At 43.0% G+C, this 25,704-nt stretch overlaps 1 protein-coding gene across 5 annotated transcripts; it reads left to right on the top strand.

Moving 5' to 3' along the window:
• Positions 1-3,966: 3,966 nt before the first annotated feature.
• CCDC90B (coiled-coil domain containing 90B) lies at positions 3,967-25,594 on the top strand. 5 transcript variants are annotated; one of them, XM_074955794.1, is made up of 10 exons: positions 3,982-4,063; positions 8,954-9,073; positions 11,645-11,751; positions 14,261-14,362; positions 15,171-15,353; positions 19,084-19,125; positions 19,208-19,279; positions 19,365-19,418; positions 21,138-21,252; positions 22,629-25,593. In XM_074955794.1, exons 2-10 carry the CDS (start codon positions 8,989-8,991, stop codon positions 22,682-22,684), a joined length of 816 nt encoding a protein of 271 aa, XP_074811895.1. In that variant the 5' UTR covers positions 3,982-4,063; positions 8,954-8,988; the 3' UTR covers positions 22,685-25,593. The 5 variants fall into 5 exon arrangements, with proteins under 5 accessions (XP_074811913.1, XP_074811895.1, XP_074811903.1 ...); XM_074955802.1 differs by having other exon boundaries at positions 11,645-11,748; positions 22,629-25,592; XM_074955812.1 differs by lacking the exon at positions 15,171-15,353 and having other exon boundaries at positions 3,967-4,063; positions 11,645-11,748; positions 22,629-25,592.
• Positions 25,595-25,704: the final 110 nt, after the last annotated feature.

The raw sequence follows: 25,704 nt of genomic DNA, 5'->3' as shown, positions 1-25,704 counted from the left end.
GCGCAAAGCTTTCAATTGCTATAAAGACCTTTAATGAGGGGAAAGTAATGAGAGATCTGCGCTGAAGGGAACAATGTGCTGGGCTGTTCAAAGTGAGAGGGAACTGTTCTAACCTGTATCTGTTGACTCAGCGGGTACAGAAGTGAAGGAGGTTTGGTTAGCACCTGATGCTCTATTGTACAACTCAGTCAGGCAGCCTGCTCAGAGATGACAGTGGCATTCTGGGCAGGACCTGTAGAGTAAAAACTGGCTTTCCCTTTTATTATCTCTCTAAGAAGCTGTCTAAACTGTCAGGCACCTACAGGAATGAGTCTTCATGGTATTCAAACTGACACTGGTGACTGCATCTCAGTCTTGTGAGATGACAAGTCATCACATACAAACAGGCTGCTCTATCTATAGGCAAGCCAGGCACTGAGGGTGGCAGATTTCCAGGCACCTGCCTGGAGCAGCAGATTTGGCCCTGCCATCCTCCGTCATGGTTGCAATGTCACTTGTTCAGATTTGCCCCTGCTACCCACCGCCCCCCCCCCATCATGATGAAAGGGTGGCTGGACCAAATTTGAGTGGTGTGAGGGACGGCACACTGAAGTGTTGCCTAGGGTGGCAGATTGTGTTGAGCAGCCTCTGCATACAAAGCAGGGCCAAATCTGTAAAATGTAGAGTTTAGTAGTATGGGAACACCTAGAGGCCCCATTGTGCTAGGCACAGTACAGATACATAGTAAGAGAACAGTTCCTCCCCAAAGAGCTTACAGTCTAAACAGCGAGACAGACAAAGAGTGGGAGAAAAGAAGCATAGATCATTTTATAGAAGGGAAGCTGAGGCACAGAGAAGATTTGGCCAAAGTCACGTAAGGGGTCTGTGGCAAATTGGGGAATTGAACCCAGATCTCCTGAGGTGCAGTCCAGTGCCTTCAACACAAGATCATAAGCCACAAAATTCAAATCCAGATCCAAGTTCTGAAAGCTCCAAACTGCAAGTGTGCTAAGATCTAGGTATAATGATTGGAGCCGGATCTGGGTTTGCTTATCAAACATCAGGGGATGTTTCGATACAGGATTTGGATTGGAGTCCATCGCTAGTAAAATTAGAACTCTGCCTTTTTTCCCACGGTCTGTCTGGTAGGTATGTGTGAGGCTGAAACATTGATTAATATTCAGCCCTGATGTAGCTGGGTATAATTCCACTGACATCAAAAGAGTTTTATCGTCCATTTGCTGCAGAGCTGAATTTGACCTTTTAACTCTTTTCTATTTGCTGTGCATCTCAGTGAGTCCGAACAGGCACATCGGTGCTCCTAGCCAGATTGTTCCATCACCATTCTGATGAGCTTCCATAGGGTACGCCATGGTTGCACACATGCTTAGGAGAGATCCAAATCCAGTTCAAAGGCTGCATGGCAGTGCTGGATACTACAGTGCGGCAGCAAACTGATACCCAGAATGTTTTCCAGTTCATGGCTCTTTCATAGCAATGCTGATATCTGAGCTCATGGAACAAACTCACTGAGGTGGGTGAATGTGTGAATATTCTTTTCCATGTGTTTAATACCAAGCCAGGACCATATGAGGCTTTCCTCACTTTTCCTCACAATTGTTATTGTTTATACTCATTTCTTAACCATTGTTACCTGATGATATTTTACACAGACTGTAAAGTCATGTAGCATAAAACAGGAGTAACTCCACTGATTTAAATGCATTTACTCCAGATTTGTTCTATTGTAACTGAGATCAAAATCCAGCTGCTTGGGTATATGAAAACCTTAGCCAAGCTAAAAGAGACTCTTAACTGTGATATATGTCATCATGTGCCAGCAATGCCCCTCTGTCATGTACATTGGCCAAACTGGACAGTCTCTACGTAAAAGAATAAATGGACACAAATCAGACGTCAAGAATTATAACATTCAAAAACCAGTCGGAGAACACTTCAATCTCTTTGGTCACTCGATTACAGACCTACAAGTGGCAATTCTTCAACAAAAAATTTTCAAAAACAGACTCCAACGAGAGACTGCTGAATTGGAATTAATTTGCAAACTGGATACAATTAATTTAGGCTTGAATAAAGACTGGGAGTGGATGTGTCATTACACAAAGTAAAACTATTTCCCCTTGTTTATTTCCCCCCCTACGTTCTTGTCAACTGCTGGAAATGGCCCACCTTGATTATCACTACAAAATGTCACTGTCCGTCCCCGTCCCCCGTCCCCCGCGCTCTCCTGCTGGTAATAGCTCACCTTACCTGATCACTCTTGTTACAGTCTGTATGGTAACACCCATTGTTTCATGTTCTCTGTGTATATAAATCTCCCCACTTTATTTTCCACTGCATGCATCTGATGAAGTGAGCTGTAGCTCACGAAAGCTTATGCTCAGATACATTTGTTAGTCTCTAAGGTGCCACAAGTACTCCTTTTCTTTTTTACTGGGTCAGAAGCAGACAGCATGTTGACAATCGTCATGGCTTCTAAGTGATCAGACACTAACTCCAGGAATGGAGAGCATATGAGCAGACAAAGTGTAAACACTCCTTTTTTTTAAATACTTCTAATATTCATTGTTGCTGTAACTTAATGTGCTAAAATGGGGCAGCTCCATGACTGGTGGAGACAGAGAGAGTTATGTGCATTCATTAAAGGGGCAAAGATTTCATCTCCTCACACCACAATTTGCGTGACTGAAAGCTGGGAAACAGCTACAGGTTTCATGCAAAGTAGCAATGTGTGTCTGGTTTCAGAGTAGCAGCCGTGTTAGTCTGTATTCGCAAAAAGAAAAGGAGTACTTGTGGCACCTTAGAGACTAACCACCTGGCAGGAACAGAAGTGATGGTATAGCAGGGACTGTTGGAGAGTAGACGGGCAATGCTGAGAAACTGAACGAGTTAATGAAATGATATTTGCTTGAAGTTAAATAATTCACCCACTAGATGTCTCTATCTGCTGTACAGCATTCCAGACACAGTGTGGCCCCTGAAGGTAAACAAAGCCAGATCACACTGGAATTTAGGGGGACCAGATGTCCCGATTTTATAGGGACAGTCCTGATTATTGGGTCTTTTTCTTATATAGGCTCCTATTACCCCGCACCCCCCGCCCTGATTTTTCACATTTGCTGTCTGGTCACCCTACTGGAACTGGAGCAGTGTGGAAGCCTGTTCCTTAAGTGTCTGTAGAGTTATCTTGTTTAAGATGATCTGCGATTCCATACATCACAGCAGTTTGTAAATAAGAGATGAGCCTCTCATGTGATCTGTAGGAAGACCTCTAGGAGACCACAGGAAATTTAATTCCCTCTCTGCAAAGCCATCCCCATATAAGTATCTAGATAGGTGCCAAGTACTGAGCTCTGTTTGACTCCATTTAAAATTCTTATCTGCTCCAGAACTAGGTGTCTGGGAAACCATGTAAAGATTCACAATGGAGGTAGCACCATAACTGAACAATTAAATGTGTGCAAGTGGCTGTGCATCTACCGGTGCATGAGTGCATCAGTGTGGGTATTGCCCCTTTGCACAAGTGTATGCATGTGTGGGTGTGCATGAGTGAAAGTGTGTGCTCTTGCGGGTGTGTGCACGCAAGGGGGTGTGCATACCGGTGGAGGCGTGTGGGGACGTGTGCATCGAGTGAATGAGTGTGAAGACGTGCGGGTGTGTGCACGCAAGGGGGTGTGCATACCGGTGGAGGCGTGCGGGGACGTGTGCGTGCGAGTGAATGAGTGTGAAGACGTGCGGGTGTGTGCACGCAAGGGGGGGTGATTACGAGTGGAAGTGTGTGCGCGTGTGACCACACCAGGGCGCCCAGGCCGCAGGCTGCGTCTCCGAGCGTGCCGCGCGGCACCGCCAGACTACACTTCCCAGAGCGCCCTGGGGCGCCCGCCGGGAGAGCCGGAGCCGCCGGTGGGGGGCGGGGCGCTGTCCGTGGCTCTGCGGCTCGCGGGCCCCGCGCGGCGGAGGAGGCGGATGAGGGGCGGCGGGCTGGGCCGGAGGCTCCTGGCCTCGGGGGGCGGCTCGCGGCCGGGCCTGCCCTGGGGCGCCGCGCTGCCGGCCCCAAGGAGAGGTGAGAGGCGCCCCCGCGGGGGGGGATGAGTTTCCCCGTTATCTGCCAGTGGGGTGGAGCCTCCCCCTCCCCACCCCACTCTGGCCGGTGTGAGCCCCCCCCCCCGGTCAGTACCCAGCGGGGAGAGCTCGTAGCCCCCACCCCCGGTGCCGCAGGCATGAGTGTGGGTCACCCTGTCAGCAAGTGCGGGGCCTGGCCTCATTGTGTATCTCCGTGCCAAGGGGCTCCCCCATCACGGACCAGGGCCCCAGCAGGGTGCTAGGCGCTGTACAAAAGAACAAAATCGCAGCCCCCGCCCCAGAGAGCTTGCAGTCCAAGCCTAAGGCAAGAGACAATCGGCGATTATGGTGGGGGAGGCCTTGTCTACACGGCCACTTTACAGCGCTGTAACATTCTCGCTCAGGGGTGTGAAAACACACCCCTCCCCCCCCCCAGCAGTGTGGGTTTCAGCGCTGTAAAGTGGCCGTGTAGACAGTGCACCGGGGTAGCTTTCCCCTCCTAGGGGTGGTTTTTTTGCAGCCATGTGAAAGCATTGCCGTGGCAGCGCTTTAAGGTTGGTAGTGAAGACATACTCTGAAATAATACTGGTCAGCATAATTGGCAGCAGTCACTGCTCACTCTGTGTCAAACTGCAGTCTAGGTGTTTTGTGTTGGTTTTTTGGTGGCATCACAGCAAAGAAGGGATTTGAAGGAGGACAGTGAGGTGGATTTGCAGATTTTTATGGGAATTTCCTTGTAGGCATGAGGAGCAGTGAGAGCGAAAGCAGGAAAGTGCTCATTTGAAAATATAAGTGGTTGACTGAGAAGACTGGGCTTACTGGCAGAGCAGAGGTGGGAGTCAAGAGCTCAGTAGTGTATGAGAATTGATAAGTAGCATGTGGGGTGATGTGCAAGCACGTTGGAGGACAGGGTTAGAATTCAGAATTATTTTGACAAACTGGGAAATTGGTCTGAATTCCACAAGATGAAATTCCATAAAGATAAGTGCAAAGTACTACACTTAAGAAGGACAAATCAGCTACAAAATGGATTATAACTGGCTAATTGGTAGTACCGCTAAAAAGGATCTGTGAGTTGTAGTGAAAAATCACAAACAGAATGTGCACCAGCAATGTGATGCAGCTGCAAAAAAGGTCAGTATTCTGGGCCATATTAACTGGAATGTCGTTTGTAAGACTCTTGGTATTTGGCACTGGTAAGGTCCCAGCTGGAGTACTCTGTCCAGTTTTGGATGCCACACTTTAAGAAAGATGTGGACAAAATAGAGAGTCCAGAAGAAAGCTACAAAAATGATAAGATTTAGAAACCAGACCTTTGAGGAAAGGTTAAAATGAGCATGTTTAGTCTTGACAAAGGAAGACAGATGGGATACCCAATAACAGATTTCAGATATGTTAGAGACTGTTATAAAGAGGATGATGATCAATTATTCTGTATACCCATACAGGCAGGACAAGAAGTAATGGGCTTGATCTGCAGCAAGAGAGATTCAGGTTAGATGTTAGGAAAAAAAACTTTTCAACTATGAGGATAATTAAGCTCTGGAATAGGCTCCTAAGGGAGGCTCTAGAATTCCCATGAAAGGCCTTAAAAGTGAAAGTAAATTGCTTACATTTGAAATGTTAGAGAAGGGGGAGCCAGTGGAGGGAGGCAAAGAGAGAGGTGAAGTATTCAGTGTGATGAGCTAGGAAAATGATCTTTATAGGAACATTTTGAATGGCTATAAGCAGGGCAAGAATGTCAAGGCCAGCAAAGAGGATGTGAAATGAGAGCCTGGACGAGCTTTTTAGCTGTGTGGGTGGATAGGAAAGGCTGTATCTTGGAGCTGTTGTGCAGAAAGAATTAGCAAGATTTAGGTGGAGCCAGGACCTAGAGAGTGGGGGCTTGTGCAGGGGTCCTGTGGAAAAAATAGTATACCATCACATAAATAAAGACTATCAGAATGCACACAGGCAACTTTAATTCTGACATTTCCTAACTTTTGAGTGCTTGACTTTGCAACCTTAACATTCTCTTAATGGTTTGGAGTTTTTTTGCATGTAATATAATATAATCAGTCCTGGTCAAGAAAAAAAGCACTGCAAGACCAGAGGGGACTGACTGAGTGAGGTAGGTCTGTATAATTAATAGGCTGACCCCAAGCCCTGTGATGCCCGCAACTGGGGCTGACCCCCACCCCCGAGCCCCATGCTGCCTGGGGCTGACCCTGAGCCCTGTGCCACCCCCTGACCTTGGGGGCTGACCCCCACCCCCGAGTGCCTCACTGCCCACAGTGGGGTCTCCCCCTCCCAGCCCCATGCCGCCTGGGGCTGACCCCCACCCCCAGTCCTGTGCTGCCCAAAACTGGGGCTGATCTTCCCTCCTGCCTCCCCCCTCCCCCCCCCGACCTGAGCTCCGTGCTTCCCCCTGCTGAGGCTGATCTCCCTTTCCCCCAGCTCCCTGCCTCCCCTGGCTGAGGCTGATTTCCTCCCCCCCCCCCCATTTCCCCCAACTCTGGGCTGCCCAGGGGTCAGCTCTGAAGCCAGCACTGCCCGCCAGCAGCAAATTTCTCCACTTTCCTGCTGGCGGGCAGTGCTGCCTTCAGAGCTGCTCCCTGGGCAGCAGCCGCCACTGTGCTCTGCCTTGCAGCTGGGACAAATGCCCAATTTTGGTGAAGAAGTAGGGACGGCCGGGACAGAGCTGAAAAAGGAGACTGTCCTGGCCAAAATAGGATATATCGGCTCCCTAGCCAGCCCAGGCCCTGTTGTCCCTGGTTGGCCCCTTGGTCCCAGAGGACCAACCCCCCTGCATCGTGCCCCATTGCCCCAGCTGGCCGCTCTCTCTGGGCTACCCCAGAGATAGAGAACATGGGCCTGGTGAGCTCAGCCTCCCTGCACCAGCCTCTCCTCCCTGGCAGTATGATGAGTCCCTGAGGTAAAATCCACCCTCCCTTGCAAACAAGGGTTCACTCAGCTGAAGGGAACCCACCTAGCTCAGTAAAAGGAGGCGAGCCTGGCGAGCCCAGTACCAGAAACCACCCATCCAGAAGCAGCAGCAAGACACCTTCCTCACCCTTCTCCTGCACAAGTTACTGCTTGCTCCTCCCCATTGTCGCCCCCTGTCCTCCAGGCCCCCTGTCCTCCAGGCCCTCCTCCTGCACAAGTCATCGCTTACTTCCCCCTCCTCTGTCCGCCCCGAACACTGAATGCTTGTTTGAGTGATGGGCAGAACAAGAAGTAGGCCTGAGTGGACTTGTAGGCTCTAAAGTTTTACATTGTTTTATTGTTAAGTACAGTTATTCTTTTTTACGTAGTTCTACATTTATAAGTCAACTTTTATGATAAAGAGATTGCACTACAGTGCTTCAATGAGGTGAATTGAAGGTTTTTTTACAGTGCAAACGTTTGTAATAAAAAATAAAGTGAGCACTGTACACTTTATATTCTGTGTTGTAATTGAAATCAATATATTTGAAAATGTAGAAGACGTCCAAAATATTTAAATAAATGGTATTCTATTATTGTTTAACAGCGCGATTAGTCGTGATTAATTTTTTTAATTGCTTGACAGCACTAGTTAGAAGTGAATACTTTATAGCATTGGACAGCTGGGAATTATTAAACTTAAATATTGTATATTGCCACATACGCAATTTACCTGCATTTCTTAAATAGAATTATACCTTTTCTCTATCCCAATCATCTTAAATTTAATATAGGATTTGTATAGATTAGGAAGTGAAGTCAGGATTAATTAACCACAACTAGTTCCCTAGTGTAGATGCAGATTAACATTGACTTTGATTTAGCTAGAGGAGGTTGACCCTATGTGTTAACAAATGCTGATCTGACCTCTATTTCTTTTCCTAATCAAAGCCATGACAAGACTAGGACAACAGTTTAGTGAAGGGAGAGAGTTAGTGGTAGGAAGGAAGGATTTGTACAAGAAATGGGTTTTCAGCAGGGATTTAGATGTGAAAGATAGGTTTTGCTGGATAGCAATTAGGAGACTATTTGAAACAGGTTGGAGAAGGAGATGCACAGAGGAGTGAAAGCTTCTAGGAAATTAGAGATGCAGGCATAGGTAAATCACAAGAACTGTTAAAACTTCAAATCGCAGTTCTTTATGTCCTCTGGGATGTCATCTTTCATGCAGTAAAATCAATTATCTCTAACTCAACAAATCTGTGATATATTAGGTGTTAAAATCATGTGTCAAAGTCTGTTGCCTAATTGGTTAGTTGGTAAACCAGTAAATTCTTCCCAAGCACTGGCACTGCATAATTATTGGTGATTTATTTACATAGCAGTACTGTTTTGTGTGTCACTAGAAGATGCAGTCCCTTTGCTGATAGGGTGCTGGGGAAGAAGTTGGTGTGAAGAATGCAGCTGGTGGGTGTGTAGTTTTCTGACAGGGCCAGCTGAATGATGCTAATTGTGCAACCCATTTCTTGTTGGCTACATTAGAACAGTTACACTTTTAAAAGTAGAAACATAATTTAAATGCCTTCCTTTAATAGTTAATACATTACCGATAATCATCAAGTTATTCAGTCACAGTATTTTGATCTTTGGTATACCTGGAGGCTTGGATACCTAATTTGGGATTGTTGTTTGGGGTCCTAGTGGTGGAGCAAACCTTTGTAAAGACAATGAGGACAATTACGAGATTTAGAACATTTAGGGGCAGGAGAAAATGCTGGCTAGACTGACTACTTCCCTCTGCTTTATAATCAAGCCATTGAAGGAGGACCAACTCTCTTTGTTGTACGCATATTAGTGCACTGGGGTCCTCCTTTCCACTGTGAAAGATTATGCAGCAAAAACTCTTTAATGTTATTGCATTCCATGATAAAATTAACAAGGAAGTGAATGAGTAAACAACTTCTTAATGGCTTCTTGCCATTTTCAGGTTTTGCTGCCACAGCCCCTGTGAAGTCGTATGACATGAGAAGAGTTGAAATAACCCCACTGGAACAGAGAAAGCTAACCTTTGATACCCATGCATTGGTACGAGAGCTGGAAGTGCATGGTGAGCAATACCTATTAAGTAACTCAAGTGAAATCATCCTGCTACTTTCCCAAAAGTATTAAGGGGTTCCTATTTGTCATGCATGTCTGTTACTAGCTGCTACAGTGTAAATGGAAGCGTTGCATGTAGATTGTTGTCTATACAGCCATAAAAATAAACTGAGTAAGGTAACATTTACTTACCTTGTAGGTTTGTGGAAGCTTATATGTAGTGCCTTCCATCAGAGAAACTTAATGCACTCTGTAAGTGTAAAGTATCACGAAAATGTAAAGAATAACTGTGATGGTCGTATTAAAATCACCTTTTAAAATATACATTCCTTCTTCCAGTTCCTAATAAACCCTTAATTTATTGAAATTGAAATTTTTAAAAAATCTAATTGACTTTTCCCCCACTTGCTTTTTGTTTACATTTTTTTTTCATTTCACTCAGCTTGGACAATGTAGAAACACTGTAAAAAAAACATATCCAGTTCTCATACACTAGTATGATAGTGCAGTGTTGGGGATTCAAACGCTTCAGAGGAATGCTTAAATCCAGGTTGTATTCGAATTTTTTAAAAAGAAAATGTCATAGAAACACTTTGATTTTACGTTTTGTTAAATTTTGCATACGTCAGGTTAGGCCTCAAATTTAGGTTATGTAAAAACAATGTTTCTTTAAAAGGTTTGATTTAAAATGACAGAGGTGGGAGACTGAATATACTGTAGCATTCTATCCTTCACTTGCCTTTTTATACATTAGTATCATATCTCATATAGCCCTCCACTGGGCTCAAAAGTGATTCATCTTGCATATCACCTGTGCTGCGTTGGTTGGGTGCAGTCTTCTAAGATTTACCTGAACAGTTAACTTTACATTTTCTTTCTCAAGTTCGTTTGTCCCATCTTTGATATGGTCTTGCCTTAGATAAAAAAAACCCAGATATTACAGTGATCAAGCTCTAAACATAGAGGTTATAGGCATTAGAGGAGGGAAGAGACCTATTGAGTCTAACCTCCTTCCAGTGTAAAATATTTACAGTACAAATAGATATCATGACATTCTCAGAACTTCCATGCAGCTTGGGTGTGGATTGGGCTGGTAATTAGAAAAATGAGCTAGTTTTTTAAAAAATAATTGAGACTCCAGGGAAGCTAAAGCTTTAGAATCATATCAAACTACACATAAAGTATTAGCATTGGTAAGTAAAAGTCCTAACGGCCAAATTTTGGCCTGGTGTAAACAGGTGCAGTGCTCTTGAAGTCAACAGTGTTTCACATGCTTATGCCCAGTGTGAATTTGCCCCAAAGGATGTGGAGCAATTTCAGTCTATGTAGGATTCCCTTATTAATTTCATTCTTTTTTTTCCCCTAGGATGCACACTCTGTAGCAAAGGATAAACCTGGTTTATTAAATAGTATTTGTGAGTGTCATAAATATAAAGGGAAGGGTAACCACCTTTCTGTATACAGTGCTATAAAATCCCTCCTGGCCAGAGGCAAAACCCTTTCACTTGTAAAGGGTTAAGAAGCTAAGATAACCTCGCTGGCACCTGACCCAAAATGACCAATGAGGGGACAAGATACTTTCAAATCTGGAGGTGGGGAACAAAGGGTTTGTCTGTCTGTGTGATGCTTTTGCCGGGAACAGATCAGGAATGCAGCCTTACAACTCCTGTTAAGTTAGTAAGTAATCTAGCTAGAAATGCATTAATTTCCTTTTGTTTAATGGCTGGTAAAATAAGCTGTGCTGGATGGAATATATATTCCTATTTTTGTGTCTTTTTGTAACTTAAGGTTTTGCCTAGAGGGATTCTCTATGTTTTGAATCCGATTATCCTGTAAGGTATTTACCATCCTGATTTTACAGAGGTGATTCTTTTACCTTTTCTTTAATTAAAATTCTTCTTTTAAGAACCTGATTGATTTTTCATTGTTCTTAAGATCCAAGGGTTTGGTCTGTATTCACCTGTACAAATTGATGAGGATTTTTATCAAGCCTTCCCCAGGAAAGGGAGTGTAGGGCTTGGAGGGGATATTTTGGGGGAAGACGTCTCCAAGTGGGCTCTTTCCCTGTTCTTTGTTTAAAACACTTGGTGGTGGTAGCATATGGTTCACGGACAAGGCAAAGTTTGTACCTTGGGGAAGTTTTTAACCTAAAGTGGTAAGAATAAGCTTGGGGGTCTTTCATGTAGGTCTCCACATCTGTACCCTAGAGTTCAGAGTGGGGAAGGAACCTTGACAGTGAGAAAATACTGTACGTTAGGAAAAACTAAATAGCCCGTGGCAGTTGAACAGGTTGCAGATTATGCTCCTGTTGCATGCGGCACCTGCAGAAGGTCATTGGTTTTTGTAATTCAAAATATAATGGATGCACTTCAGATTCAAAGCTGAAAAAGTTCAGAATTTTGAAAAGTTAGTGATCTTAAAAGTTTTGGTAGCTTGGTGGTTGAATCCACGTCACTGGCAGTGTGACTTGTAACTTACCTTTGCACTTGCATACTGAACTTTATGCTTGTGTAACTTTTGCTTGCCTCTCCATACAATTTTTGATTTCATCTTAACTTGTCATCCTTCAACTGTCTTCCAGGTTTTGGTAAAGAACAAGCAGAGACCATTGTATCAGCATTAACAACTTTGTCAAATCTCAGCCTAGACACAGTCTATAAGGATATGGTGACCCAAGCTCAGCAGGTGGTAAATCAGTGATTTATTGTTTCCTTGTCATTTTATATGTCCATGAAGCATCATATACACAAATGGTGCTTTATAAAATATAGTAGTTTATATTTTCATCTTTTAAAATATAAGAGAACTAGTATAGTGGGTACTTTACTGAGGCAAATTGTCCTAAAATCCTAGCTGAGTTTAAATTAGAGAGGAATAAGTGATATCTTGCATTTACTATAGCACCTTTCATCCCATAGGAACCAAAAGTTCTTTCCAAAAGTAAGAATGATCTACAAATGCTATGCAGGGATTGCTTCATCTGCTACTGAAAGGCAGCCTGTGGGGTGAGACAGCAACTGTTTAACAACGCACAGCAACACTGCACAACAGTTTAGGACAGGAAGTGAATTTCAAGGAAGATTATTCTGATTGTTAATCATGATATGGATGCTTTAGGTAGAGGAAAGTAGCCTGTGTCTTTTATTTAACAATAGCATAGATATACGGTATTGGCCTTGGTTGGTTTCTTGTTGATAAATTAAAAACCACCAAAACTGGTTCGTGATGATCTTGACTCTTTCTGCATATTTGGCTCATGGAACTGGTCCTGTTATACAGTTCAAACATACACTGATGCTTCATGCAAAGAATCCTATTGATTGTCTTATTTAACTTGTAGGTTCAAGCTAGTTCTTGTAAAATTATGTGATTGTAGTAAGCCAGTAAAATAATTTGGTATGTCTGGGTGTACGGGGGAGGATAATTAATTTCATCATCACAAATGTGTGAAATTAAAAGGATCTAAGAATTTTACTCTTTGCAAAGTAGACAATTGGACCAGTGTAACTAGACTCCGATACAAAATAATAGTTTAAATAATTAATCAAGAAGACACTAGACTGAGAATTATGTACCACTTATGTTCAGTGAGAATATGCAATTAAGCACAAATAGCACAAATTACTTCTCCATTATTAAGCCATGGAGTTTTATAGGCAACCGATTTTTTTCCCTTAGTTATTTTTTTAATTTTTGAGAACTTTTACCATGAATAACTGAATTATGGCAGTAGAGGAGAACCCAAGAACTTGTTTTTTTCCTGTTCTTTTTTTTTTATCTTTTCCTTTAATATGGAAACCCTGCTGTGTCTAAAGAAGTATAAATGTACATTGCCTAGATCCCAAATGTAGCTTCCTTTTAATAACGTGGGGTAGCTTAGTGAATGTTCTATTCAGACTCAGAAATTTTTTAATTTTTTAATTCGGTGTGTGGAGATAATAGATCCAAACATAAGCACAGGCAACGTACTGTAAGGAATTGTAGGAAACTAATACAGTGTGTGTGTTCAACAAAGTAGGGATCAGACCCGATGGAGGTTGTTCATACCTCTGAAATGTTTGGCACTCTGAACAAAACATTAGGGCTGTTCTTTCACATGTTTACAACTGAACATTGACTTAATACAGCTTTGAAATTTACTATGCAGAAGAAAAATGTTGCTTTCCCTTAATTTTTTTAGTAGTTTACATTTAACACAGTACTGTGTTCGCGTTTTTTGGGGTTTTTTTGGTGGGGTCTCTGCTGATGCCTAATTGTGTACTTCCAGTTCCAAATGAGGTGTGTGGTTGACTGGTCAGTTTGTAACTCTGGTGTTCATAACTCTGAGGTTCTACTGTAATTTTGAATTGGAACTGAGGAGTACTAATTCTCTTGAATCCTGAATTGGGGCTGGGCATTTTCCTTCTCACTAAGCCCAATAGCCTCAAAAGCAGGCTCCCACATAATTCCATGTCACTAATATTTAAAGGAACAGTACAATGAAATTGTCTAGGATCTGTAAGTACTACAAGATCCTGAGGTCAGCTAGGTTTTTGTTCATTTCAAATCTAAGGGTTCGTATTATTTTTTAAAATGCTAAGTTGAAGTGAATTTAGTGCTTGTGCAAGTGGCAGCTTGACAGTGCTGGAAACTGAACTCTGTCCACACAATAGGTAAGTCAGTGAGATTTCCTACAACGCCTTGCCAATGTGCCTCATCACATTGGGGTGAGAGAGTAGTTTGGTATCCATAACCATTCAGTCCTTGGCCTCTCAGCCAACCCTTATAGCAAGGAGGACTCATTAGTGCTAAATATGATGATGTCCACTAGGAACTGGACTGAGACCATCAGCTCATTTCATATGGGCATCAAAAGTAAGTGGTGACTGAAGGTTCAACCAGGGAATTCTGATCTATTTTATTGACCAACTTTGTGGGCCAAATACCTGTGGCTTTTCTACCTTAGTTTTAGAATTGTTTTATAAAACAGCAGAAGTAAAGGTTCTGAATCCCTCGAACAAACTCCAGCTTTTCATTGTCTGTTACTATGTGACGTTTTTTTTTTTATGCCTGACAGTCACCAGTTAATGATTTCATGCACAACAAGACTTTGCTTTCTGTGACCTAAGCAAGTCTCTTTCTTCCTGTTGAAATGCAATGCTTGAAAAGGTCGTAGCATTTCTTAGCAGTTCTGAGTGATTACTATATTATTTTCTAGGAAATAACTCTGCAGCAGATAATGGCGCATTTAGACTCTATTCGGAAAGATATGGTCATCCTAGAAAAAAGTGAATTTGCAAACCTGAGAGCAGAGAATGAGGTACTACTGAATCTTTCTAACTGAACAGATAAATTGCAAAATATGTTGAGAAGTATTCTTTTTGGAACCAACTGTTTAGATACAAGCAATCACTGATACTTTCACCAGTGCTGAAAGCTTAGTTTTCTTGTTCTTTAAAAATTAACAATCTGTCTGTGACTCTTTCTGCCTTGTAAGTGGCATGTTTGGTGTTCATATAAACATAAATTTGGGATACAGATTCATACAATTCCCCCAGAAGAAAACAAACCCATATTTAAATCCTTGAATGGTCTAATGTACTTTTGTTTAAGGCCTATTACCATTAGTTAATGCTGGAAAAGTGTGTAGTTCCTTGAGACACAAAATTCAACAAAACTTTGACGTAGGGTATGTCTACGCCATGAAATTAGGTCGATTTTATAGAAGTCGCTTTTTAGAAATCAGTTTTAGACAGTCGATTGTGTATGTCCCCACTAAGCGCATTAAGTCGGCGGAGTGTGTCCTCAATACCGTGGCTAGCATTGACTTACAGAGCGGTGCACTGTGGGTAGCTATCTCACAGTTCCCGCAGTCTCCGCTGCCCATTGGAATTCTGGGTTAAGCTCCCAGTGCCTGATGGGGCAAAAACATTGTCACGGGTGGTTTTGGGTACATGTCGTCAGTCGCCCCTCCCTCTGTGAAAGCAACGGCAGACAATCTTTTCACGCCTTTTTTCCTGGGATACCCGTGCAGATGCCATACCACAGCAAGCATGGAGCCCACTCAGCTCACCGCTGCTGTTATGAGCATTGTAAACACCTCACGCATTATCCTGGAATATGTGCAGAACCGGGCTAAGAGACGCCAGCATGAGGACGATTGTGAGGAGGACATGGACACAGATGTTCCTGAAAGCATGGGCTGTGGCAATTGGGACATCATGGTGGCAGTGGGGCTGGTTGATACAGTGGAATGCCAATTCTGGGCCCAGCAAACAAGCACAGACTGGTGGGACCGCATAGTGTTGCAGGTAGGATGATTCACAGTGGCTGCGAAACTTTCGCATGCATATGGCCACTTTCTTTGAACTTTGAGTTGTTTTCCCCTGCCCTAAAATGCTGGAATACCAAGATGAGAGCTGCCCTGACAGTTGAGAAGCGAGTGGCCATAGCCCTGTGGAAGCCTGCAACGCCAGATTGCTACCAGTCAGTCAGGAATCAATTTGGAGTGGGCAAGTCTACTGTGGGGACTGCTGTGATCCTGGTAGCCAATGCAATCACTGATGTTCTGCTATCAAGGGTAGTGACTCTGGGAAATGTGCAGGTCATACTGGATGGCTTTGCTGCAATGGGGTTCCCTAACTGTGGTGTGGCAATAGACGGAACCCATATCCCTATCTTGGCACCGGACCACCTTGCCAACCAGTACGTAAACAGCAAGGGGTACTTCTCAAGGTGCTGCAAGCACTGGTGGATCACAAGGGACGTTTCACTGGCATCAACGTGGGATGGCCGGGAAAGGTGCATGACGCTCGCATCTTTAGGAACTCCGGGCTGTTTGAGCAGTTGCAAGAAGGGACTTACTTCCCAGACCAGAAAATTACCGTTGGGGATGTTGAAATGCCAGTAGTTATCCTTGGGGACCCAGCCTACCCCTTGCTCCCATGGCTCATGAAGCCGTACACAGGCAGCCAGGACAGTAGTAAGGAGCAGTTCAACTATAGGCTGAGCAAGTGCAAAATGGTGGTAGAATGTGCCTTTGGACGTTTAAAAGCTCACTGGTGCTGTTTGCTGACTAGGTTAGACCTCAGCGCAACCAACATTCCCATTGTTATTGCTGCTTGCTGTGTGCTCCATAATATCAGAGAGTAAGGGGGAGACGTTTATGGCGGGATGGAAGGTTGAGGCAAATTGCCTGGTGGCTGATTTTGAGCAGAGAAGAATTTGAGCATTTTGAGAAGAGCACAGCAGGGCGCGCTGCACATCAGAGAGGCTTTGAAAACCAGTTTCATGGCTGGCCAGGCTACGGTGTGACAGTTGTGTGTGTTTCTCCTTGATGCAAACCCGCCCCCTTTGTTGATTTTAATTCCCAGTAAGCCAACCACCCTCCCCCCTTCAATCACAGCTGGCAAAGGAAATAAAGTAACTGTTGTTTTGAAACCATGTATTCTTTCTTTATTAATAAAAAAAAAAAAAAAAAAGTGAGATAACTGACAAGGTAGCCCGGGTGGGGTGGGGTGAGGAAGGAGGGAAGGATAAGGCCACATTGCTTATTGTAGCCACGCTACAAATCAAAACTGTTTGAATGACCGCCTTCTGTTGCTTGGGCCATCCTCTGGAGTGGAGTGGCTGGGTGCCCGGAGCCTCCCTCCCTGCGTTCTTGGGCGTCTGGATGAGGAGGATATGGAACTTGGGGAGGAGGGCAGGCAGTTATACAATGGATGCAGCGGGGGTCTGTGCTCCTGTTGGCTTTCCTGCGGCTCCAACAGACGCTTCATCAAATTCGTTTGCTCCCCCATTAGCCTCAGCATTGCCTCCTGCCTCTGCTCTTCGCGCTCACTTAATGCTTTCCTGGCCTCTGCCACTGAATGCCTCCATGCATTAAGCTGTGCCGTATCAGTGCGGGAGGACTGCACAAGCTCGGAAAACATGTCATTGCGAGTGCATTTTTTCGCCTTCTGATCTGCGATAACCTCAGGGATGGAGATGATAGCGGGAGCATAGAAACATTTGCACCTGGGGGGAGATAAAAAGGGAGAGTAAAATTTAAGATGATACATTTCTGAGAACAAAAGGGAGACTCTTTCACAGTGAATCAGGTAATTCACAGCAGACAGCACATGTGCTTTAGGTACGAGGTCGCATTTTGCCTTTTATATTGAGTGCCTGCTGGTGTGGTTACACACCACACACGGCTGGGCAACAAAATTCGGTTTCTAGGCAGCCATGGTAAGCCTTTTGGTATGCGGGGTTGGCTTCTTACGCCTTCATAACATATGGGAATGGTTTCAAACTGCAGCGCCATCCTTTCCCATAGCAAGCAATGCCGGTTGGGTTTCACATTTAAAAGGAGGGGCTGCAGTTTTCGGGTGGATGTGCAGCACACACCTCCCCCCACCCCACCGCATGGCTATTCTCTGGGATGATCCCTTTTAGCCAAGCGCAAACAACCCAGCATGAACGGGGTCCTTTTACTGTTCCCTTACAAAAATTCCCCTATTTCAATCAGGTGACCATGAATGATATCACTCTCCTGAGGCTAACACAGAAAGATAAAGACAGAATATTGCTTGAATGTGACCAAAACCCAGGACCATTCGCTGCTATGCTTTGTGCTGCAATGATTCCAGACTACTTGCTACTGGCTTGGCGTGGTAAAGTGTCCTGCCGTGGAGGACGAAATAAGGCAGCCCTCCCCAGAAACCTTCTGCAAAGGCTTTCAGGGTACCTCCAGGAGAGCTTCATGGAGATGTCCCTTGAGAATTCCTGCTCCATCCCCAGACACATTAACAGACTTTTCCAGTAGCTGTACTGGCCGTGAATGCATCCCAATTCTTCAGGGCAAATCAAACATTAAACACTATTGCTTTTAAACCCTGTACTGTAGTTACAAATGTGCACTCACCAGAGCTTCCTCCTCCGGCTTCAGGATTGGGGATCCCGCCTTGGGAGGGTAATGGCTCCAGGGTGATGAAAAGCTCCTTGCTGCCGGGGAGAACGGATTCACTGCTTGCCTGCTGCGCATTCTCCTCCTCCTCTTCCTCATCCACAAAATCCTCCTCCCTGTTGCGTGAGACTCCCCCCCCCCCCCCCTGCAGGTGTCCACAGACAGTTGTGGGGTAGTGGTAGGGTCCCCCCTAGAATGCCATGCAGCTGATCATAGAAGCGGCATGTATGGGGCTCTGCCCCAGAGCAACCGTTTGCCTCCTTTGTCTTTTGGTAGGCTTGCCTTAACTTTCACATGGTACTGCTGCGTGTCCCTGTTGTAGCCTCTCTCCACCATGCCCTCTGCGATTTTGGCATATATATTAGCGTTTCTTCTTTTTGATCGGAGTTCGGTCTGCACAGATTCTTCTTCCCCATACAGCAGTCAGATCCAGTGTCTCCCTTTCAGTCCATGCTGGAGCTCGTTTGCGATTCTGGGGGGACTGCATGGTCATCTGTGTGGCTGAGCTTGCCGCATTGACCAAACAGGAAATGAAATTCAAAATTTCCCAGGGCTTTTCCTGTGTACTTTGCTAGTGTATAGAAGTAGGAGTATAGAAGTCAATTTTAAGAGCCCTTTAGGTCGATGGAATGGGGTTGGTTGTGTAGATGCATTCATTTTTAAATCGACCTAACCTCATAGTGTAGACCAGGGTTTAGATATTTTTACTTCACTTTCCTTTTCCTGAGAGCATTTTGTATGTTCATGGATGTGTTTCCACTATTCTTAGGATATATGAGCCAACATTCAGAATGACAAGATGCTTAGGTGCACTATCCATAGACATTGATCCACCCACTTGGTTTTAACCAAATTTTAAATAGCTCTAGATACCAGACGTAATTGATATTAGAAGTTTGTTCCAGATTAGACATGTTAATAGTAGTCAGACAGGTCCATCCATGAAAAGATTTATTCCTGAAATACCATAATTTTCAGTGATCCACTTCAGTCAGTGTAACAAATATGTGATGGCAATGGTCTGACTATCCAACTAAAATGGTTAGTCACTTACGACTTCTGTAAAATGGTCTTTTTTTTTCCTTTGTACCTAGAAAATGAAAATTGAGTTGGATCAAGTTAAACAGCATCTAATGGTAGGTAAACAGCAAGTACCTATAGAGTCTAATATTCAGGGAAGTGTGTAATTAGTTTATTTTATCTTTGTTTCTTTTGAAGAATGAAACTAGTAAAATCAGAGCTGATAATAAGCTGGACATAAATCTGGAAAGGAGCAGAGTGACAGATATGGTAAGCTGTTTTTAAAAGATGTCTCTATCAATTGTTTGCCATATTCCATTACTGAGATTGTAATTTCTCCCTTCTTAATCTGTAGTTCACAGATCAGGAAAAGAATCTGATGGAAGCAACTACAGAGTTTCATAAAAAAGTGAGTTAGTGCTGTTCTGTAATAATAATTGACAATTTTATATTATGGACCCAGTCCTGCCTTCATGGACCCAAAATTCTGACTGGAGTTAGCAGGATTTTGAGTGTACAAGAAATGGATACCACATGACTTAAACCTGTTTTTCTTAAGCACGCATTAAAATACTCATATACACGTGTACAAGTATGAATATCACAAACTGGATCATGTTCTAATGCATCTAATCTGCTTCCTTTGAAATAACTGTTTGGCATAAAACTTTAAAACATTATGCATGACTTCTTAATGCTGGTGGTTGTGCTCTTGTATTTTAGCTGTATTCTGTATTAACATTTCTAGCACAAATAACTCTATACAGTTTATATTTATTTTAATGAAGACTTGTACTCTCAAAGAACATCAGGAACCTACGTCCTTTACGCCTGGTCAGAATTTTCAAACCTGCTCTCTATGATGTTCTGTCCGTGGCCTCCCTCCTTCTCACTCTTCATGCTTCAGTCACTCATCTCGTTGCACCTCCCATCGGTACACCGGTGGCTCACGGGTCTGCCTCTCCACTCCTGACCTGTCTCCCTTCACCCAATCCTTCATCTTTAGCCTGTTTTTATAGTTGTTTCCCAGGTGTCTGATCATCAAACTTCACACAGCCAAAACTGCTCCTGACCTTTCCTCTCAAACCCTCCCCATTCTCTAAGTTCTCTGTAACTGCTGACAACACTAGCCTTCTCCATATCACTCAGGTCTTTGACTCCTCACTCTTTTGCCTTGCACATCAGTACTATCTAACTTCCCACTTCTTCCATAATATTTCTAATGGAATTTGTGGGTACTTGGCACTTCAGAGAAAATAAGGCCACTTTAATTAGGTGCTTAAACAGGGTCAGCATTGCAGTTAAACTGATACAGAACTTACTGTACCATGTTTCCATGGTAAAATATATGGAAATTAATTAATTTAACTCTCTAGACAAAATCATTGGCTGTTATTTCCCTTCCTGCCATGTTGTATATGTTTTGTAGCCAGTAACTGCTCTGTGGAAGGTCTTAAATATGCTGTTTGAGTGATGAAACAGGTCTCTCTCCTTAATGAAGGTTAGAAGAGGTGTAATGTGTTAAATCAAGGTCACTGCTAGGTAGACAGTATAACATAAAATATAAACCCTCAAGCGTCTGGACATAGCCAATTGCAAACTGACTGGGGTTAGAAAGAAATTTCCCCTTTTGGACAGATTATTTCTTAACTGTCAGCTGTAGAGTTTCTTGTACCTTTCTCTGAAGAATCTGTTACTGGCCATTGTCGGGGCAGGACGCAGACAAAGTGGAACATGGGTCTGAAGTCATAAGGCAGTTCATGGAAGGGGAGGGGAATATTTTTAAAAAGTTAATCAAAATATACGTCCATGTTGAATGCTCCCCATAGACAGATTAGTTGGGGCATTTGACACACATCATGTTGAACTCAATTTTAGCTTTTTCTTTGCTATTCCCCTTTCAAAACCACTCTTCAGTTGCATTACATACTGCTCTGCTCATCTTGTAAGCTCACTTATAGGCTACACATCTTAATTCAACAAGGGTTTTGAGATTTTTCATTTTAATAGATGTTTCTCTTTACGTAGAATAGCTGACAGCATTGCCGTCTGTTTTGTTTTGTTTTTTTAAGTTGAGGGAGCAGGAGATGAGACCCATACATATGCCATGTCTTGTAATGTATTTCAGGATTCAAGTACCAACAGTGCTATTGCAGAAATCAGTAATAAAATTGATACACAAATAGCCTCCTTAAAAACTCTCATGGAATCAAATAAACTGGAGACAATACGTTATTTGGCAGGTATGTTGGTGGGGAGGGGCATTAATACTGTAGTGTGTTTCAGAAATGTAAAATTTGATTCAAAGTGCAGATTTTAGGAAGCTCCGTTCTTGGAAAGCTCCTTTGGTAGCCTGGTCATAGTTCCTGAGTTCTTTCACATTAAAACATGAGCAGCAAACAAAATGAGCATGTGTATCTACATAATTATGAAAGTAAGACCATAGATATATCTCGCAAGAGGACAAATTAAAGATACGGTCTCTAGGCCAAAAAGTTTAGTCTCAAGTTGGGTGTGGCAAGGGATCAAGTAAATGATGGGAAATATTGAAGCAAAAGGAGGTCAAGAGGTCATTTGTTCTGCTAGTGAACATCTCTTGTTTAGCTTTTATCATAATTTATAAAAGGATTATTTGACATAAGACCATGGGTAGGCAGAAAACTTGAGAGGGACTTCAGTGGGATCACGATTGGGCCCAAAATTGGGATAGAAGGACATGAGTACAGGATAGAAAAACTGCTTCCCATGACATTCATCCTTGCTGCAGTCAGCAAGCCCCTGCTGCAGAGATGCCCCAGTGAAAACCATCCTGGGCCCCCTCAGCCACCAAAGAATTGTTCTGGGGCTTAAAGCTAGTCTATAGGGAGTGAAGTGGTATATTCACATATCCATATGGTCTGATGTGGTGGTAGTTTGAGTTGGCTTGCTCGAAAAAGTCTTAAAAGCTTATGACTTCTATTGCATGGACTTACTGATCTGTAGGGAGATCTCGACCTTGATCAATGTACCTTAACTACAAGTAGTAGTAAACTTCCCAGTCAAGTTTTCAAAGAAACATGCTTTCAAATTGGGTAATGTATGTAAGCTTTAAAGAAAACAAATTGAGCTCAGATGAGATTCATTTCCCAATCTGCCTGTAGACAGTAAAAATTACACAGAATTGGAGGTGGGTGAAAGGGAAGTAACCAAACAATTGTGGAATTGAGAAAGCAAGTCCAACAATAAGAACTGAACATGGTTAACCCCCTCTTAACCTTTGCTAAACTGCTGGTTCAACAAGTATAGAAGGACAGTTGTTGAGATTTCACACACTCTGCTCTTAGCTACCCCGACATTGTACCAGTTATGTGTATTGTCAACTGAGTTCTCTCTTGGTTTAAACATCTTTTTGATTTGTGTACTGAAAACGTGTCATAACTGCCCCAACCCTTAAAATAGTTTCTGTACAGAAAGGGTTGAAACTTAGAGAGAAGTACTTTTTTAAAATAAAATCTGTTTTAGATTGTCTCGTATCATCTAGAGTTCTATACATCCTTCTGTCTGTGGCAAAAATGAATTCCTTGCATGTAACACAAGGCAATATTGAGTGTTATATTAATTATTTCCTTTCTTTTTACAGCTTCTGTTTTCACTTGCCTAGCAATAGCACTGGGATTTTATAGGTTTTGGAAATAGACCCAGTGGAACTACTGCACTGCAGATAGAGGAAGAAAAGGCCACCGACATCATGGAACATCTGTTTGGTCATACTGTGTTTGCTACTGCGGGTATTTGTAGTGCCTTTGTTCTTGTATTGATAATGTGTACTAAAAAATATTCTCTGTAATAATAAAGGTCAAAATAGTTAGGGGCAATAATAGCAACCTTTCCTTAACTTCTAATTGATTCTTCAGTGGCCCTTTTTTCAAAAACCTCATACAGAAGAAACATTGAATCTGTGTTTATATAAAATCAGAACGTTTTTTGGCATAAGAATCAAAGAACATGTCTCATGATTGATTTTGGAAAGGTTCTGTTCTCCCACTCTCACGTCCCCACCAAAGGAAAGTGTTTACCATCTGATGTGACCAAATGCACAGAAATCTCAGAGTAGGATAGCTCCTTGCATCTTAAACTACTGGAGCTGCATGTTTACGTTCCATCCCGATTCTCCTCTCCCCTGCCGGGTGAGATGTGTCCCCCACCTTTATAAAATTGTTAAAATAAAGCCTTTTCAAAAGGATCCCTTTCCCAGCATAAAGCTGAGTCTTATGGATTAAAAATGATTAAAATGCTCACCCCTTCTTTGACAGTTTCCTCCACCCATACAGCCAAACGATTTTTTAACTCCCTTGTCTGAGGGGAAATGTCACATTTGGCAATGTGTGTGTATAACTCCCTGAGCAAGACAAAGGTTGGCTTTTGACTCCTTTCTGTTGCCGGAGATACAGAACTCGCCTGTGTGGTCCATATCCTTTACCTGAAAGCAGAATCTGGCTTGAAATGTGGAAATCTTACATTTCTTGCATGAAACTGCTGATGCTCCTGCCTCCAGATCCCTCTTGAAAGCGGGCGAGCACCATAGTCCTTGGGAAATAAATTGGTCCCATTGACTGTTCTAAACCAAACTTAAATCTTGATCTCTTTACCTTCTGCCAATGGCTGATAAATTTCAACATTAAGACATGACAGGATGGGAAGATATTTTTGCAACATTTAAGCAACCAATCGTATTTTAGTTAAGTCCTTGTCACAAGAGATTATTTTTCACCACAAGTGTAACTAAGTAACAGTGCCAATGCTTACTTCCATTCTTTACAGGTAACTGTGTTCCTATTGAGTAAATTTTAACTCTGAGTAGTCTCTGTACAGGGGAGAGAGGTTTTGTATACAGTACTGTATAGAGGCATTTTCAGGTGACTCTAGTTTACTGTTTACAAATTGAATTTGCTAGTGTCCTGTGAATTTTATGTTCTGTGTATGAAATTATGTATTTAAACACTCCCTTGTAGCATAATAAAATTAAGTTACATTGCTGTCCAGAACTTTGAGTACAATTTACCAATTTGTAAAACTGAGATAACATCTTACAGTAAGAATAGTTTATTCTCCTAAGAGCTGAGGGTACTCTATTTGTATACATTTCTGTGGTGACCTAGAATCCTATTTTCGACGTCTCCGACTCAAGGAATATTTCCAACACACCTCTGAACAACATACTAACCCACAGAGACCTTCCTACCAACACTACAAAAAGAAGGATTCTGGGTGGACTCCTCCTGAAGGTCGAAACAACAGACTGGACTTCTGCATAGAGTGTTTCCGCCAACGTGCACGGGCTGAAATTGTGGAAAAGCAGCATCACTTGCCCCATAACCTCAACCGTGCAGAACACAATGCCGTCCACAGCTTCAGAAACAACTCTGACATCATAATCAAAAAGGCTGACAAAGGAGGTGCTGTCGTCATCATGAATAGGTCTACCAATGTGATATATGCCATCATGTGCCAGCAATGCCCCTGTCAAGGTTCCTCCCCCACTCTGAACTCTAGGGTACAGATGTGGGGACCTGCATGAAAACCTCCTAAGCTTACTTTCACCAGCTTAGGTTAAAACTTCCCCAAGGTACAAATTAATTTTATCCTTTGTCCTTGGAATATCTACTGCCACCACCAAACTCTAACTGGGTTTACTGGGAAACGCAGTTTGGACACGTCTTTCCCCCCAAAATCCTCCCAACCCTTGCACCCCACTTCCTGGGAAAGGTTTGGTAAAAATCCTCACCAATTTGCATAGGTGACCACAGACCCAAACCCTTGGATCTGAGAACAATGAAAAAGCATTCAGTTTTCTTACAAGAAGACTTTTAATAGAAATAGAAGTAGATAGAAGTAAAGGAATCACCCCTGTAAAATCAGGATGGTAGATACCTTACAGGATAATTAGATTCAAAACATAGAGAATCCCTCTAGGCAAAACCTTAAGTTACAAAAAAGACACACAGACAGAAATAGTCATTCTATTCAGCACAATTCTTTTCTCAGCCATTTAAAGAAATCATAATCTAACGTATACCTAGCTAGATTACTTACTAAAAGTTCTAAGACTCCATTCCTGGTCTATCCCCAGCAAAAGCAGCATATAGACAGACACACAGACCCTTTGTTTCTCTCCCTCCTCCCAGCTTTTGAAAGTATCTTGTCTCCTCATTGGTCATTTTGGTCAGGTGTCAGCGAGGTTACCTTTAGCTTCTTAACCCTTTACAGGTGAGAGGATTTTTCCTCTGGCCAGGAGGGATTTTAAAGGGGTTTACCCTTCCCTTTATATTTATGACAGCCCCTCTGCCTACATTGGCCAAACTGGACAGTCTCTACATAAAAGAATAAATGGACACAAATCAGATGTCAAGAATTATAACATTCAAAAACCAGTCGGAGAACACTTCAATCTTGATTATCACTACAAAAGGTTCCCCCCCTCCCCGCTCTCCTGCTGGTAACAGTTCACCTTACCTGATCACTCTCCTTACAGTGTGTATGGTAACACCCATTGTTTCATGTTCTCTGTGTATATAAATCTCCCCACTGTATTTTCCACTGAATGCATCTGATGAAGTGAGCTGTAGCTCACAAAAGCTTATGCTCAAATAAATTGGTTACTCTCTAAGGTGCCTCAAGTCCTCCTTTTCTTTTTGCGGATACAGACTAACACGGCT

This window comes from Natator depressus, chromosome 1 (assembly GCF_965152275.1).
Source record: "Natator depressus isolate rNatDep1 chromosome 1, rNatDep2.hap1, whole genome shotgun sequence".
NCBI lineage: Eukaryota > Metazoa > Chordata > Testudines > Cheloniidae > Natator > Natator depressus.
Note: the sequence above shows the minus strand (reverse complement) of the source record. Positions and strands in the feature narration are given on the sequence as shown.